At 39.7% G+C, this 17,086-nt stretch overlaps 1 protein-coding gene across 2 annotated transcripts in view; it reads right to left on the minus strand.

Moving 5' to 3' along the window:
- Positions 1-13,622: 13,622 nt before the first annotated feature.
- The window catches only part of LOC147425545 (AUGMIN subunit 6-like), a 29,090-nt gene continuing 25,626 nt past the window's right edge, over positions 13,623-17,086 (minus strand). For both annotated transcript variants that reach the window (XM_086500141.1, XM_086500142.1), the window contains exons 9-13: positions 15,169-15,294; positions 14,930-15,073; positions 14,564-14,813; positions 14,005-14,481; positions 13,623-13,918 (exon numbers count right to left, since the gene is read on the minus strand). In XM_086500141.1, the coding sequence (XP_086356267.1) occupies positions 13,854-13,918; positions 14,005-14,481; positions 14,564-14,813; positions 14,930-15,073; positions 15,169-15,294 (1,062 nt within the window). In that variant the 3' untranslated portion in view covers positions 13,623-13,853. The remainder of the gene's footprint in view (positions 13,919-14,004; positions 14,482-14,563; positions 14,814-14,929; positions 15,074-15,168; positions 15,295-17,086) is intronic.

Here is a 17,086-nt window from a genome sequence, read left to right on the forward strand (position 1 = left end):
AATACCCCTATCTTGCATATAAAATTTAAGTCTCACATAATCTAACTAAGTAAAACTAGTCCAAGAGCGTGTAGCATAGTGGCAAGCAACGTACTAAGGAACCACTTCTATTGATAACTATATGTATCCTCAATGTATCTTAGTTTCACTTTCAAGCTATTGCCCGTTCAGCCTACACTCTAGCTACTCTTCCAATTTTGACCCATCTAAATTACTCAAAAAACATGGCTATAAAGTTGTGTTAGATTCTCCGTGCAAATTTGCATCTATACAAACTGTTTATAGCTTTCATCCCTCTAACAAATGAACTATAATCACAAAACAAGAAATTGTTGCAAAGAAGTGTTAGTTCTTGCATGTATCTTTGTACACAATGAAAGTCACGAAGTAAAGGTAATTGCCCAAGGACGGTGTTTGCATGGGCCCACAAACATCACTATGCACAAGCTGCAACCTACATGTGGCTCTAATTGAACCATCCTGTGGAAACTTTGAATGTTGCATCTTACCCAAAATACATCCCTCACAATCATGTTTGAGAGGTGCTTCAAGAGGCGGCAAAGAAGCAACCATATCAGATTTTTGCAAGCGCAGCAAACTGGCAAAATTTAGATGACCAAAACGTGCATGCCAAAGTTTTGCATCTGAAATAGCCTTTGAATCCACAACTGCATTTGTAAAATTTTGCCCACACTTGTCATACAAAGTGAGCTTATCCAGCCCACAGCAGAAAATGCTAGATGCAACTATTTCATCACCAAGTTGAGATCATGTATTGTACATCTGTCATCCACAAATTTGACTGCAAGACCAAGTCTAGCAAGTGTAGGTACAGACAAAAGATTCTTCTTGATCGCAGGTACATAATGTGCATCAACAAGTGTGAAATAACTACCATTTGCAGCAGTAAGCACAATCGTTCCAACTCCTTGAACCGGATAAGAGGCATTGTTGGCACAAGTAACTGAATCTCCATGAGCGAAAGATTCAAGAGAGGTAAACAAATCATGATGTGAGGTAATGTGCTTTGTAGCACCACTGTCAAAATACCACACATGTGAATATGCGCAATTGACATGCATGCATCATGGGTAGTAGGATTATAGGTACACTCTGCACTAAAAGCCCATTCTGCATCAACATCAGCATCATAGTCTCCTTTAATAAAAGACTCAACAATAGCTGCATTTGTAATGGATCTAGCATTTGCAGTGGAACCACCCTCTTTCTTCTTATCCTCTTTGGCCTTCAACTTAAGACACTGCTTGATAAAGTGATCATTAGCTACACTCTGCACTAAAAGCCCATCCTGCATCAACATCAGCATCATAGTCTCCTTTCACAGAAGACTCAACAATAGTTGCATTTGTAGTGGATCCAGCATTTGCAGTGGAACCACTCTCTTTCTTCTTAGCCTCTTTGGTCTTCAACTTAGGACACTGCTTGATCAAGTGATCGTTAGATTTACAATAATGGCAACGCATCTTCTTTTTGCCCTTATCACCAGAATATCCAGATAAATTTCTGCCAGCAATAGCATTAGAAACATGTGATTTTCCACTCACAAAAGAACCATAAGAAGTGGCTACATTGTTGTTACAACCCTTTCTTTGAGCAACAATAAAAGCCTGTTCAATTGCACACTGTCTAGTCTTGTTTTGTTTGGAAAATGACTCTTGCAACAGAAATGTGCATAATGCATCAAAAACTTGACAACTTCAAGATTTCTTTGGGTCATCAATCTCCAAGTACTAGCAAAAGTTTGGTAAGAATCTGGAAAGGCATCAAGGACCGCTTGCACAAGTGAACTATCAAAAATGACTTCTCCTGTAGAAATTAGTTGCTCATTAAGATCCTTGACACCAGCAAGGAAATTTTCCATTTCATCTCCCTTATGCATAATCTGCAATTCCAGCTCTTTATGCAGTAAAGCAACTTTAGCCTCATTACGGCTTGCATACAGACCAGCCAGAACAATTTAAAACTCCAATGCATACAAGAACTTTACAAAAGACCAAGGATATAATATCTTTAAGCCAATATCCCAAAGTGCGAGGGTCCCTTCCTAGTCAGGCATTGAATCACTTGAACCTGAGCTACTGCTCAGAGTAGGTACTGGTGGAACTCACTTCAAATTGTTAGTAAAGACTAGAGAATTAGAGGCCTCTGCATGTGGCCTTTTCGTAGGCATCGGCAGAGTTTTGGAGCGTTCTGCACTCAAAGCAAATAAACATGAGAATAAGGAAAAAAATAATCCATTAGAAAAAGGTTGCTATTTGATTTGTTTTACCGATATTTATGGCATTTCAACTTAATTTTTATTGCCTCGGACAGGATAGTAAATAGTCTTACTTTACTGGCGGCCTTTAACTTGCTTGATAAACCAATGGAGCTTTAGATGCCAACATCCAAGCAAGGATTACAACGAGTCATGCCCGTGTCATTAACAACCAGACTCCTATACATAGTGACTCTACTCCTATAAAGTTAACTAAAGATAGCCCGTGACTTATAGCTTATAGCATAAAACTTCCTAAATGCTAGCCAAAAACAAATAGGCAAGGCATTGTTAGACTATTTGAATTGCTTTAATATGCTAAAATAAAGAAAAAAAGAAGGGGGGGGAAAAGGAAATAGGGATGAAAACATTTTACACTTAGCACTTACTAAACCATCACACCTACTAACAAATAATTATTAACGTGGCCGTGAAGAGTATTTCGTATACAAATTTTTGTAATGTCTATAAATGTTTATGTTGAGTGTTCTTGTCAAAGTATATCATATCAAATCATAACATATTTATAGAAAAATTAAAAAAAACTTTAATTATGTAGCAACTATTTGTTGAATTCTTTGTCAACCATCTTTGGTATATTAACACTAGTTCGGTACCAAAAAGAACATTTTAGTGTTGTCTTTTCACAAATTTAAATAAAATGGTACATGCAACTAGAAAACATATCAAGAATGCTTTTGCCAACTTATAAAATTTTATCCAAAGTACTCATAAAAATTATAAACTTTTGTATAACCTCAATAGTAATTGCACTAATAAAAGCACCTTCACAAAACAAAAGTCGATGTTTCACTACAATCCGTACTTTAATCTAAGAAAAAAAAAACAAGGAAAGTGTATGCAATAATTCGTTGTAACCACTTATATTTTTTTTTGTCATTCTTTCAATCGAAGTCCGCATGAAACATTTAATTCATCCAAACTTACAATGTCTTATGTTGCATATATACAGCATCTGCAACTCTATTATATAAGGTGATACTATTTGATGGTTACTGTTGGAATTAGGGCTCCAAGGAAATGCACACATCTTGGAGAAGACGAAGGAAGCTCAAGGCACACAATAGAGAGTGTGTTACTTAGTGTGCAATGGAAAGAAGATAGCCCTAGAATGAATGGGCGTATATACAATGCACGGGAAAAAAACCTCCTAAAGAGGGAAAAATTGCCCCGACGGTCCTAGTGTGTTCACACACATCACTACCACATGTATATGGTAACGAATCCCCCCTGGAGTGATGCGGTGAACAAGAGTTGGCACATGAGTAAAGGGAAGTGCCATGCTCTGAGGACATGATCAGTCCACAAAGGGGAGTAAGCCCAAAGCTTTGCGGAAAGCTTCGAGCTTCTCACGAGACAATGCCTTTGTGAAAAGATCTGCAAGGTTGTCCTGTGTTGGCACATAAGCCAAGTTGATCTCTCCTGCTGAGAGCCTCTCCCTGACATATTGGTAATGCACCTCAATGTGCTTTGTGCAAGCATGAAAAACTGGGTTCCTTGCAACTGCCAATGCGCTCTCACTGTCAGTGTCGCGAGGCTGCGTTACATAACCTTCCTCAAATATGTCACCATTCAAGAAAGCAGTAACAATATCTGATTGATGTACATCCCAACCAAAATGAGCTGCCATTGTACATAGAAAACGCACAGTAGTCATATGACAAGTGGGAGAAAAAGTCTCTTCATAATCTATTCCTTTTTGTTGTGCATAACCCTTTGCAACAAGTCGAGCCTTATGGCGATCGATCTCACCATCCGGCTTGCGTTTCAACTTGTAAACCCACTTCGTACCAACGGCCTTTTTGTCAGGAGGCAAATCACATAAAGTCCATGTGTCGTTTTTTGTAAGTGCATCATATTTTGATTGCATGGCAGCCATCCAATTTTTTGAATTCTGTGTTTCATCAAAAGAGAGAGGTTCCTCAACACATGTAAGCTAAACACAGCCAAAGCATAACAATCTGATGCATAAGATGCATGGCTAGATCCTGAACGAGTACGACTAGACAAAGGTGCATCCAATTTATTGTCACGCAATGTATGCACCAGTCATTTTGGCATACCTCTAGCCTGCTCATTTTCAACCCTTTTCTCATCAAGTACATCATGTAGACCTACATCAGTAGGCTGATCTGTAACATTTTTTGAAACCCCCATAGGCTGTACATTTGCCTCATTGGAATTTACATTTGTATTTTCACCATTGAAAAGAGGCAACAAAGTGTCATAAATGTCCTGTGAGCTTACAATATTGTCTCTAGTACATGACAGCAAGGGCTGAACAGAATCTTCCACAAACACTACATCCCGTGAAACCAAAATACATTTTGTTTGCGAATGATACAACCTGTAACCTTTTCTTTCAGCACTATAACCAACAAAATACATTTGACAGCCTTATCATCCGATTTTTTTCGTTGTGTTTGTGGCACCAAAGCATATGCCAAACATCCAAAAACACGCATGTGCTCAATAGAAGGCTTTCTATCATGCCATGCTTCATATGGAATAATAGACTGCAAATCTTTCGTAGGACACCTGTTAAGTACATAAGTGGCACACATGATGGCCTCAAGCCAAAAAGAATGCCGCAAAGCTTGACTTTTGACCATACATCGTGCCATTTCCGTAAGTGACCTATTTTTCCTCTCAGCAACACTGTATAAGGCACTGTCATTGGTGTTTTATTACATGACTAGCCAGAAATGCATTAAATTCATGAGACATATACTCCCTCCCTCGATCGAAATGGAGGGTGCCCATAGTACATATCGATACATTTTCAGCCATAGCCAAAAATTGTTTGAAGCACATAAAAACTTCGGGCTTCGTTTTAACCGGAAATACCCATGCATGCCTGGAGTAATCATCAATGAAAGTCACGAAGTACAGGTAATTTCCCAAGGACGGAGTCTGCATGGGCCCACAAACATCACTATGCACAAGCTGCAACCTGCATGTGGCCCTAACTGAACCATCCTTTGGAAACTTAGAACGCTGCATTTTACCCAAAATACAGCCTTCACAAACATGTTAACACGTGCTTCAAGAGATGGTAAAGAAGCAACCATATCAGATTTTTGCAAACGCAGCAAACTGGAAAAATTCAAATGCCCAAAACATGCATACCACAGTTTTGCATCTGAAACAGACCTTGAATCTGCAACTGCATTTGCAAACCACGCTTGTCATACAAAGTGAGCTTATACAACCCATGGCACAAAAGGCCAGATGCAACAATTTCATCACCAAAATTGAGATCATGAACTGTACATCTGTCATCCACAAATTTGACTACAAGTCCAAGTCTAGCAAGTGCAAATACAAACGAAAGATTCTTCTTGATCCCAGGTACATAAAGTGTATCAACAAGTGTGAAAGAACTTCCATTTGCAGTAGTAAGCACACTCTCTCCAACCCCCTGAACCGGATATGAGGCATTGTTGGCAGAAGTGACTGAATTCCCATGAGGGACAAACTCGAGAGAGGTGAACAATTCACGATGTGAGGTAATGTGCTTTGTAGCACCACTGTCAAAATACCACACATGTGAATCTGCAGCAACTGACATGCATCCATATGGACAACAAGATTGTAAGTGCACTCTGCACTAAAAGCCCATTCTGCATCAACATGAACATCAACATCACAGTCTCCTTTCACAGAAGACTCAACAATGGCTGCTTTTGTAGTGGAACTAGCATTTGCAGTGGAACCACCCTCTTTCTTCTTAGCCTCTTTGGCCTTCAACTTAGGACACTGCTTCATCAAGTGATCATTAGCTTTACAATAATGGCAACGCATCTTCTTTTTGCCCTTATCACCAAAATTATCAGACAAATTGTTGCCAACAGAAGCATTAGGAACAAAAGTTTTGACACTCGCAATAGAACCATAAGAAGTGGCTGCATTGTTGTTACCACCCTTTCTTTGAGAAGCAATAAAAGCTTGTTCAACTACACGCTGCCTAGTCCTGTTTTTTCTGGAAACTGACGCTTGCAATAGCAATGTGCATAATGCATCAAACGTGACAACTTCAAGATTTCCTTGGGTCATAAGTCTCCAAGTACTAGCAAAAGCCTGGTAAGAATCAGGTAAGGCATCAAGAACAGTCTGCACAAGGGAACTGTCTGAAATGACTTCACCTACAAAAATAAGTTGCTCATTGATATCCTTGACACCAGCAAGGAAAGTTTCCATATCATCTTCCTCATGCATAATCGTCAACTCCAGCTCTTTACGTAGCAAAGCAATTTTAGCCTATTGCGACTTGCATAAAGACCAGTCAAAATATCCCAAGCCTGTTTTGTAAATTTTTTTGAACGAATGTGAGAAACAATGGTGTGCTTCACAAACAACACAATCAATGCATGAGCATGTGCATCCTTTACCCAATGAGATTGTTCTACCATAGGCAAAACAACTCTAATGGTAGCAATCGTTGCAGCAAGACCTGCCACATCCTCAACATCGCCTACATCCTCAGAACCAGGACGTACATCAATGCCCTGCACAATATTCCAGACGCCCTTTGACACAAGAACATGTTGCATCATGTAAGCCCACATAGGGTAATTGTCCCCATCCAATCTGTCCTCAGCAACAGCAAACATTGTGAACACATCATTGTTGTTGTCAGCCATGGTAAATATTGCACCTGATGTGAAAACCGCTCGAAAAGAAGAGAAACGAAGCGGGAACAACACGTGCTATATAGCACAAACCATAGAAGGCTGTAAGGCACCTGTTATGCAGAAAATGGAACTGACAAAAATTTTGCACAAAATGACGAAATAGCTTGTGTAGTACTGCCTTTAGTGGAAACGGAGGCCGAAATGAGCCCAAATCAGAAATATGAGCATACTAAACTCTACAAGCTTTTCCAAAAAAAAATTCGACCTACGAACGCTCACCAAGCTCACAGAAATCGGAGAAAGTGAGCAGGCGTGTGCTGGAGATGCTGGCGACTGAGCCCGGGAGGATGCAACTTGCTCTGATACCAATTGTTGGAATTAGGGTTGCAAGGAAACGCACACATCTTGGAGAAGACGAAGGAAGCTCAAGGCACACAATAGAGAGTTTGTTACTTAGTGTGCAATGAAAAGATAGATAGCCCTAGAATGGATGGGCGTATATAGAATGCACGGGGGGAAAAACCTCCTAGAGAGGGAAAAAATGCCCCGGTCGTCCTAGTGTGTTCACACACATCACTACCACATGTATATGGTAACAGTTATGCCAGCTATATTTATTGATTTATGTCATATCTCACAAAAAAACTATGCATATTATATTTTTATTTATCAAAGATTAGTTTTAGTCCACTTTTAAACTTTGTCGTTCATCTCACCTATTTGTATACAAATACCTCATATGGACACAATTAGAAAATTCATATACACACTTCCATTAATTTTTCACGGCAATATTTTTTTTCAAAAAATAATGCACCATGCAATCACTGACAATTATGCATCTTGAAAGCAATATATTTTCAAAAATTATTTTGAAAACACGCTCTTTTACTTCGATGTAACATTTGTCCAAGAGATCATTCCGTGTCATGTGATACAAAGGAGCTGAAAATCGTGGATCGTACTCATCGATTCTCTTCCATGCATGTTTCCAATGATGGTTGTTAACCATGACTAATACACTCTCAATGAAAACAAATGCTTTCGTAAGTGCATTTTGTGTCTCTTCTAGTGTTTGTGTTCAAAAGCTTTGGTGCAATGATCTTTATCGCATTTGCTCACGCCCAACCTCGTTGTGGCGCTTAGAAAAAACATTGCTTGATATTGTATCTCCTTGTGCATGTTCTTGTGTAGTGTTGGTTGGTGTCACCATAGGATTATCATGATTGGTATTTAGATATGGATGCTCTTGGCATGCATTCATAACAGATTCCTCTACTCCCCACTATTTCTTTCCATCCTTCTTTGCCGTCTCTTCTCTCAAACGCTTTGCAACTGAGGTGCCTGAGGATGTTCATATTTGCAAGAACTCTTTTTGAAGCTACTCAAAAAATGATCCCTAATACGTGGAGCCCCACGTGATTTTGTTTTGAAGCATAATTTACATTTGCCACTCCATATATCAGTCACATATGTTGTGAGCAAACATCCACTATTTGCCAAGAGCTGTTTTTTTCTTTCTTCATTGTGAACCACTTGTGCCGGCATTTTGGTTCATTGCTTGCATTAATAGCTGAAGGGATAAGAACTACATATTCAGTTATAAAAACAATTCTCTAATTTAGTATATATAAAAACTTCATTAAAAAAGGAATTAAATTTATACATTGTGCAATTTGCAATGCACTCTCTATTTGATATTATGCATAAAACAAAACTATGAATTTTTTAATTTAATTACACACTTGAGGATTACTTTTACACGCTCTGCGATTTACAGACAATAAGACACATTTAAAAACATCACATTGTCTACATGTAGAGGTTTAGGGTTTTTTTATTTGCTCACTTATTTTCACATGCAACATAGAGTAATCAACTTAGACATTGGAATGATGATAATCGTTTGCAAAACACAAACAAAAGTAACAATATATATGATTTCAACCTCATGCACCAACAATCTTTCACAATACACAATGCACTCTCTATCTAACATCATGCATAAAACAAAAGTATGAAATCTTCAATACAATTACATATTTGAGGACTACTTTTACCCAATCAAGGATTGTAACCCCCTTATACATTCGATTGAATATATAAAAGTTATTTTCACCCAATTAAGGATTGTAACTCTCATATTGTGCAGTGATACATCAATTAAAACCTAGAAATGCAAGACTTCAAGGATCGTTATATACCCAATACACTAGTACAAGACATGCAACACTTGATTAACGACTCATTTTTCAAAAATGCTCATCTTCTGAAACTAACTTCAGCCCCTTTATGGACAAGTGGTTTCGTCGCAATCATGACTCTTAAGACATTCAATTTTTTTGGCATCGTACCTTTGTCAATGATTTTAATTTTTTAAGAATTGGTTACCGTATTAACGTTCAGCTCAGAAATAGGACCTGTGACTCTGTAAGGTTAGGTCTACTCACAAGAAGAAACAATTGTACGTGGCACTAGGATACACTCCCCAGGGATTGCCTAGTCAAAATGCAAAAGATGGTAGAGTTTTTACTTTATACAGATTGGTCCATCGGGCTTTTTTATTTTCACGACGGGCTTACCGGCCCAAGTGGTTTTGGCAGGTTACTAGGAGGGTTACGTTAATATTTAATGTAATCAAGTGTTTTTTATGTGTGACCACTCAACTATAGTAATGTGTTCACGTATTCATGATCACGTTAATGAAACCCCTAGCCACGTCATGTCCTTATTGACAAACCAATATGAACCATCAACCACATGGAGTAGACTATATGGCAGTTGATCCAGAAATCCCAGAAGGAAGTACCAAAATCTATGCATGAAGGCAAAGATAGGCATGCATCCCACCAAGAGTCCAATCATGTAGGTAGACACTCCAAAATTTCCTATTGCAATAGATATTAGAATATGCCAAGCTCTACCTTAGCATTATTGATTGATTCTCTTTCCTTCCAAGAAGATTTCAATTCTGACTTAAGTGAATCTGGAAATTGAGTTGCGAAGTGTCCATACTTGCCACACTCGTAACAATCCAGATTTTGTTTTGAAAAATCCTCTCTGCTCCTGCCAGGTCCAGTACTTGTGCTGGCTTCATTTTCATTAGACCCATTGGCTGCATTTGCCTTGGGTGCTTAAGGATTAGTGAGTGCAATCATCAACAGATCCTTTCCTTTCTTGAAGTGGTGAATCTTAATTCCACAATTGTTCCAAACGTGACCAAAGGCTTTACAGTAGGTGCAGTGAGAGCACTCACATATGATCCTTTGATCTACAAATAGAACACCAAATTTTCGTCTTCTTGAGCGAGGTTTTGATTTTTGCAATCTTAGCTATTTGCTTTAGAGGGCCCGGCGTATATGCCAATGTGGCAAGCCTGTTTGGACATTTCATGTATCTTTCTAGTCCATGACCCCTTCTTTTGAAGGCATGTGTTATCATGGACAAGGTTGCTTTTTGCCGTGCATTTTACATACTTTTTGGTGTTTTGTCCAATTTTACGGGTGAAAATGTTAGCTACCTTACAAAAAGCACACCAAATTACCATTAAAAAAATGTACAATTTTTCAGATTTGAGGGGCAAGGGTGCCCATCAAAAATCAACCCTGATCATGAAAGACATCTATCTGGGTATAGAGTGGATAATAAGATTGCTAAGCAAGGGTTGTTGAAAGAAATGTGCTTTGCAAAGCTTTGCAAGTCCATGGCATGTTGAAGTGGATATAGCATTCAAAATCTAGATAAGGATCACAGGCACTTTCGTACTGTGAGAAAAGCATATATCATTGCAAAAGGTTTTGTACATTTACAAAAAGACAAAAAAGTTTTTAGATGGTCTTCTTAGTAATTTATACTTAACTTCTCTTTTCTTGCTGTCGTAGGCAGCATTGCTACTCGAGGTGGTGGAAGTCCCACTCTCGTAATATAAATGCAGGAGGATTTGGAATAGAGGGTTGCAAAATGGTTCCAATTCTCTCCTCTGGCCACCCTCTCGTGGTCGCTCTCAATGTCTCAAAGATTACAAAAGTGAGGCCCTTTAAACCTATTTGTCTTTTCCATTTCCCTCTTGAATAATAGGTCTTGAGTTCGTCTTGAGTTCAACTCCTCGTCAGCTAGATCTTTAAGGTCTCTTGGGATACTTTCCTACGATGTTAAAACTCTCTTCTTCTTCTTCTTTTGCTTGTCTCTCGCTCTCGCTCTCGCTCTCTATCATAGAGCAAGCTAAGACAATAACTCATGGCTCTAAAATTGGTTTAGAAATATCTCATGGATACTTCGAAAGTAAAATCAACAAGGATTAGGCAAGCCCAACGTAATAAAAGAGGCCCAATTTGTTGGCGCTGCATAGAAGGCGTAGTGCACATTACACTGCTTTGTTGTGCATATTCGAAACATCCAATTCTCTCGAGTGACACTTCGTTAGGTTTTTTATAACAGATTCTTCTTCTTCTTCTTCTTCTTTTGCCATACTCACAATTATGATTGGGGATGTTATAGTATCTCAGTAACACACGGACAATGAACCTCAAGCACTACATGACAACTTTTCCTTGTTTTTTCAAGCAATCCTTGCCACAGATCAACGGTCTGCTTTCCCGAAGATCGAGCAACCGATGCAACTCGATGCATGTCTACATTCTTCAGCTTGCCTAGTTTACCCTATTCTTGATCCTAAGCTCAATGCTTTCATTCACTATATCATTGAAATGAGCAATTGCAAAGTTTCTTTCAAAGACTACAAATTGAGATGCCCATATTATGTTTTCACCTCTTGTTTATTCTCCTTGTCATCTTACCACAAGTAGAACCCACATTTATGCATTATATCTCATGAAGCTCAAATTTTCATTGTTAAAAAAAATCGGCATCATAGTTCTGAAAACCTTGAAATAAATCAGATTTTTACACAAAACTTGGTGGCCTAAATAGTGTGCCTGTAAAGTATAGCCCAAATAATGGTTTGTTTTAGTGGTCAATAGTTTCTAGATTCCACATATTGAGGCATTCATAAAGCCATTTTTAACAAACTATGGCCCGTTTTTCATATTCCACAATGAAAGGAGGTCAGGCGAACCACTAAATTTTTTATGAAAATCATATGAACAAGAAATTTGCCCAATTTCTTGACCAATAATTTAGACAAAGATGGAAAGAGAGCAAAACATTAATCCAATGTTGAATTTACTTGCAAAACCACCTGAACCGATCTCTACTTTTCTTTGATTTATAAACACTTTGGGCTTTCATAGGAGAAGAATCTTTGTTTATCTTGCCAAAGAATTCAAGCATTCGAACCGTTGAGAAGAGGTGTCAAGGCGCCTATCTTACAAGACTTTGTAATGCTCCTCCCATATACAAACACCAAAACCCTGAGAGAACTACCACCACCTCCAATTTTTACCTTCAAGGTTGAAATCAACCGCCTTGTTTCCAACTTCCAATCTTTAAAGCATGTGGTATGGCAAGTACATGGTTGGATACATGTCGCACTCCAAATGCATATGTTCTAGTGTAACAAATCTTGCACTTGACGCAATGCAAAGCTTTGACTTGGATTTTAATCAACATGTTGCCTACCCCCAGGGTAGTCTCGTACGGTCATGTACGTTTTGTCCACATACAAAGACGTACGGTACTCATCGAACTAGAAAATTTTATGTCGTACAACATGGTTACATACGTTCAAAAATAAAAACATGCAATTCTTAACCCTAGATTTTACATTTGGGACAATTAGACAATTGGTTATCACAGTGAGGATGTCGTGGTATTTAGTCAATACTATGCAGGATGGAGCTGATGGTTATATTGTCTTGTGGGTGACTACCATGGGTCTATCCCTTGCACTTTCCTTTAAGGCTGAATCTGGGCTTATCTTGGATTCATTGAACCATTGAGCAATCTCTCATGACTCATGAGAGAGCTTGAGAATGACTCGTGAGCTTGAGCATTGGGGGGGGGGGGGGGGGGGATCCTAAGCTAGGTGGGAGGGATCCTATGCCAAAAGGTAACCCAAAAATCTCCCCAAAAAAAAGCACAGTCAACAGACTAAAAAACCGATCAAAAGTACTAAAAAACCACCGGACGCCTTGACCGGACGGGACGCCACCGTACGCCTCGTTCCGTCCGACAGACGAGAACAACCCTGCCTACCCCACAGGGTAGGATATGTACAGCATAGGAATCCATTCATACCATACAACCCTACGATAGTAGGGTACATGATGGTTCCATACATCGTAATGTACACAGATACATTTAAAAATCGCATTACAAAATTATTATGTAGCTGACCATTAATCACTATTAGAAGATTAGAAAAGCAAAATACTCTTTGAGCATCGAGTTACTACACCTCACAAAATCATAATGATGACTAATTAGGGAAGGTCTTATAGAATGGACACAATAGACTTATATAGAGACTTAGTCTCCTTTGACTCTCGAGTAATGACTACACATCAACGTAATGTTGGGAGATATGATCTTGAATATTTAGTAACATAGTACAAATATCCTACATTGCTTTACAATTTAGGTTTTGTTCTAATAAAATGTACCTGAACACTAATACAGTTCAATGTTGAGCACCTTACATTCCAAACGCGTACCGAACACTACATACCTTTCCACCTTGAGAACATACCTTTCCACCTTGAGATTGCCCATACACAAAAGCACAACACATGGCGATGATAAATGCTACATGCTTATTTTTACGACATTGAGCTCACCAAGTTGTAAACTGCCTTACAAAGACCTGGCGCCGAAACTATCCATGTTAGCCTACTCTAGTGAGGGGAGGGGTCGAAAACTACACATTCTTAAGTCAATGGTACAAGTTGCATCAGAATACAACCTAGCAATCTATTCACTATGATATGTTACACAGAAACCAGCAAGATTGTTGCCCAAGAAAATTACATGGAAGGATTGAACCAGACTCCTTCCAAAGCAACATCCGACAGCTCAAAATCTTCAGTACCTGCAGAGAAATACATTCAAATGTAAGCAAAACTGCCCAGATACTTCTGTGAAGATAGACTCACAAAATCACAAAAAAGAACATACTCAAAAGGTCATCAAAAGTGTCTGAGAATGTCGAAAGATCCGTAAGAAGAGGTGGAGAAAAAGGCCTTGTCAACTCATTGCCAATGCATTCTGACCCCTCATTCATCTGTAGCATCTCTGGGTTGGACAATGATGTGCCATTTTGTGTAAGACCGTTATAGCTGAGACACTTGGCTGGCTTCAATACTTTGCCCTGTTTTCGTGATTCATCCTCCATATGGCCATTGGCTAAAGGCCTACCTTCATATCTGTTGTATTCTTGAGACGACCAATCGGGCGATTCTTGTAGATGATTATTGACTGAAGTTGACCCTGAAACCCCTTCAGATGTATTACCTGATACGACAGGCGTGAAAAAATGCTCCGCCTCAAGCTCAGATCTTTCCATTGTTATCTCCTCTGCAAAATTCCTACTTGAAGACAGAGCAGCTTCATGAACAGCTTGTCTTAATGAGGCCAGATTGTCTTCTTTCTTTCCTACAAAATGCATCATGCTTAGCCTTTGAGTTCACATAAGATTTATAGAAAAACATACCGACAATCGGTCCAGCTATGAAACCTTCAAAGTCAGATTCGAGTGTGTTTTGAACAGAAGCTTGACCTACTACATTTTCAGCACCAGGGGCCCCCAATACTCTCTCCCGATGTACGGGTGCACGCGACCTTTGTGATTGCATTGACCTTCCCATTGAAGTTGTTGATAGAGAGAAAATCTGAGGAAGCTTCAATGCAGGACTTGGAGGCACTAGCTCCAATTGAGATGTGCCAGCCTTGACCATAGTCTCAGCACCTTGGCCAGTAAAGGCCTCCTGGAATTCCTCGTTCTTTAGCCTTAACATGTGAAATTCTTTGAAAGAAGATCTGAAATTATTTCTTCAGATGAGAGAGCATATCTCTTTGCAAATAAGTAGAAAATTGCACATACCCGTGAAGAAGCTAATCTGTCAGAAAGAGAGGGTGGAGCAGAGGCTGAAATCATAGGAGGTATTGTCCGACTTAATTGCTCTCGCAGGCTGGCAATAGATGACTCCATTCCAGGCATTGACTCCTTCAACTGGTTGATTAATACCTGATACAAAAAGAGGTAGCAAAGCATGAACCTTGAATAAAACAATATTGATTTAAAACCTGTTAGTTGCAAGCAAGGAAGCTTTCACTGCTCACCTGAATATTTGCAAGGTGCTGCTTATGTTCAGCAAGAGTTGCACGTAATGCTTGAGCATGGCCATTATCACCACCATCAAGTGCTTCCTTAATTAAGTCAGGGCCTGTTCCATCGTTTGCTCTGGCCTGAAAACCTCACAACAGACGGTCAATTCAGTGCACGAAGCAGTCAAACAAATCTATAATCGTTAACTGGTTCCCTATTAACACATATGTATGTATATGTATGCATGTATGTATGTGTGTGAGTGTGTATATATAGATATATCTTCTTTGCGACACTACCTCCAAAATGTGTGCATCTCAAGTTTACAGATATTTAATATCAGATTGAAAAGTCCTCAGAGCGAAGGTGTCATCAGAGAGAGCACATAAAACATCAAAAAAATGACTATATCACTTAGATAGAAACCAAACTGAGAGAGAGAGAGAGAGAGAGAGAGAGAGAATGAAAATGAAATGATATATTAACGTCTTCAAAAGGCCAAAATGACCTATGAGACCATCAGATACAAAGTGGTGAATCTAATACAATGTCTGAAGTACAAGTACAAAAAGTACTGAATGTAAAAAAAATGAAAGCTGAAAATGAAGTGTGAAATGTGAAATGTGAAAATGTAGAATAGGCCCTCAATGACACTCTGGGTGTCGTGCTAAAATGCCTCTGATCCTCTGCTGGAGTCTCCGTCGATGGAGTGTGCTCCTGTGTCTCGGTCGTGGTCGTCTCGATCTCCCGAGCTCAGTCACCCTGTCAATGAGGGTGCCTCTGGTATGAATGTGGGTACAACCCTGTGCTGGTGGTTGGTCTCCTGGCTCCCTTGATCCAAAGAAGTCTGTGATCTGTCTCTATGACTGTCGTACTCCATGTCTCCTCAACAGACTATCTCTATGTCGGTGTAGCTCAAGTAGATATAAGCCAAGGCATCTCTGATCCTGATACTTCATGACTCTATCTAGGGGTCCAAAACCCTCCCTGAATAAGCAATGGAAGTGCCCTCGTATCTCATAATACACAGTGCAGTGGCATATGTAGTGTAGCTCTGTCTCTAGCTCTCTATCGCATAGTTGGCATATCCTAGACTCCGGTGGTATCCCTCTGAATCTACCCGTCTCAATCTCCAGCTGGTGTGAGGATGTGCGAATCTGACCAATAGCACATCGCAGACCATGAGACAAATGAGTGTCCATGTAGCTCGGACGAATCACAAACCCATCTCCCGAAAGTTGGAGAAGATGCTCTTTGTAGAAAGCCATCTTCGTGCCCAACTCCTGCATCGGCTCTACCCATGTCCTCCTGGTGTCCAACTGTATTAGATCCTGACGAATGAGTCTAATGATCTCTGTCCGTGTGGCTGGCAGGGAGGGTGCATCCAGGGAATGCTGAAAAGGAGGCAATCTATCCATGCTGAAACCATGTCTCTGAAACCATGAGGTCATCTACGCATACCAACACGATGCGTCTCCCTGCATCGCTAACTGTCTAGAGGACTCAAGAGCCAATCTAGTATATTTGCCTCTATGTGTATCCCATAGACTGTGCATAAAGGACACTGACCTGGTAAGAGCCTCAATCTCTATAGGAGGGGCTGCTACCTGCGCCCGAATAATCGCATGTGGTACGGAGGCCTTGGCTCTAATCATCCGGGATATCATAAATACCAAGGGTCTCTCCATGCTCCTCCAGCTGTCATGATTCACAGATGGTCCCCAAACCTGGACCCCATAAAGCATAGCTGAAGCAACCAAAGTATCAAAGAGCCATAGCTTTGTTCGTGGTTCTTGAAACTGAACCTGCGAACACATCCTCTCTAGCCCTCCCAATGCCGCATAGGCTTTGGACAGTCTAGTCTCTGCTGTTCTCCTCAGAGTAAACCTCGGTCCCATGAATACCACCCCCAGATATGTATATTCATCTGTG

This window comes from Adiantum capillus-veneris, chromosome 25, assembly GCF_014529385.1.
Source record: "Adiantum capillus-veneris isolate H3 chromosome 25, ASM1452938v2, whole genome shotgun sequence".
Taxonomy (NCBI): Eukaryota; Viridiplantae; Streptophyta; class Polypodiopsida; order Polypodiales; family Pteridaceae; genus Adiantum; species Adiantum capillus-veneris.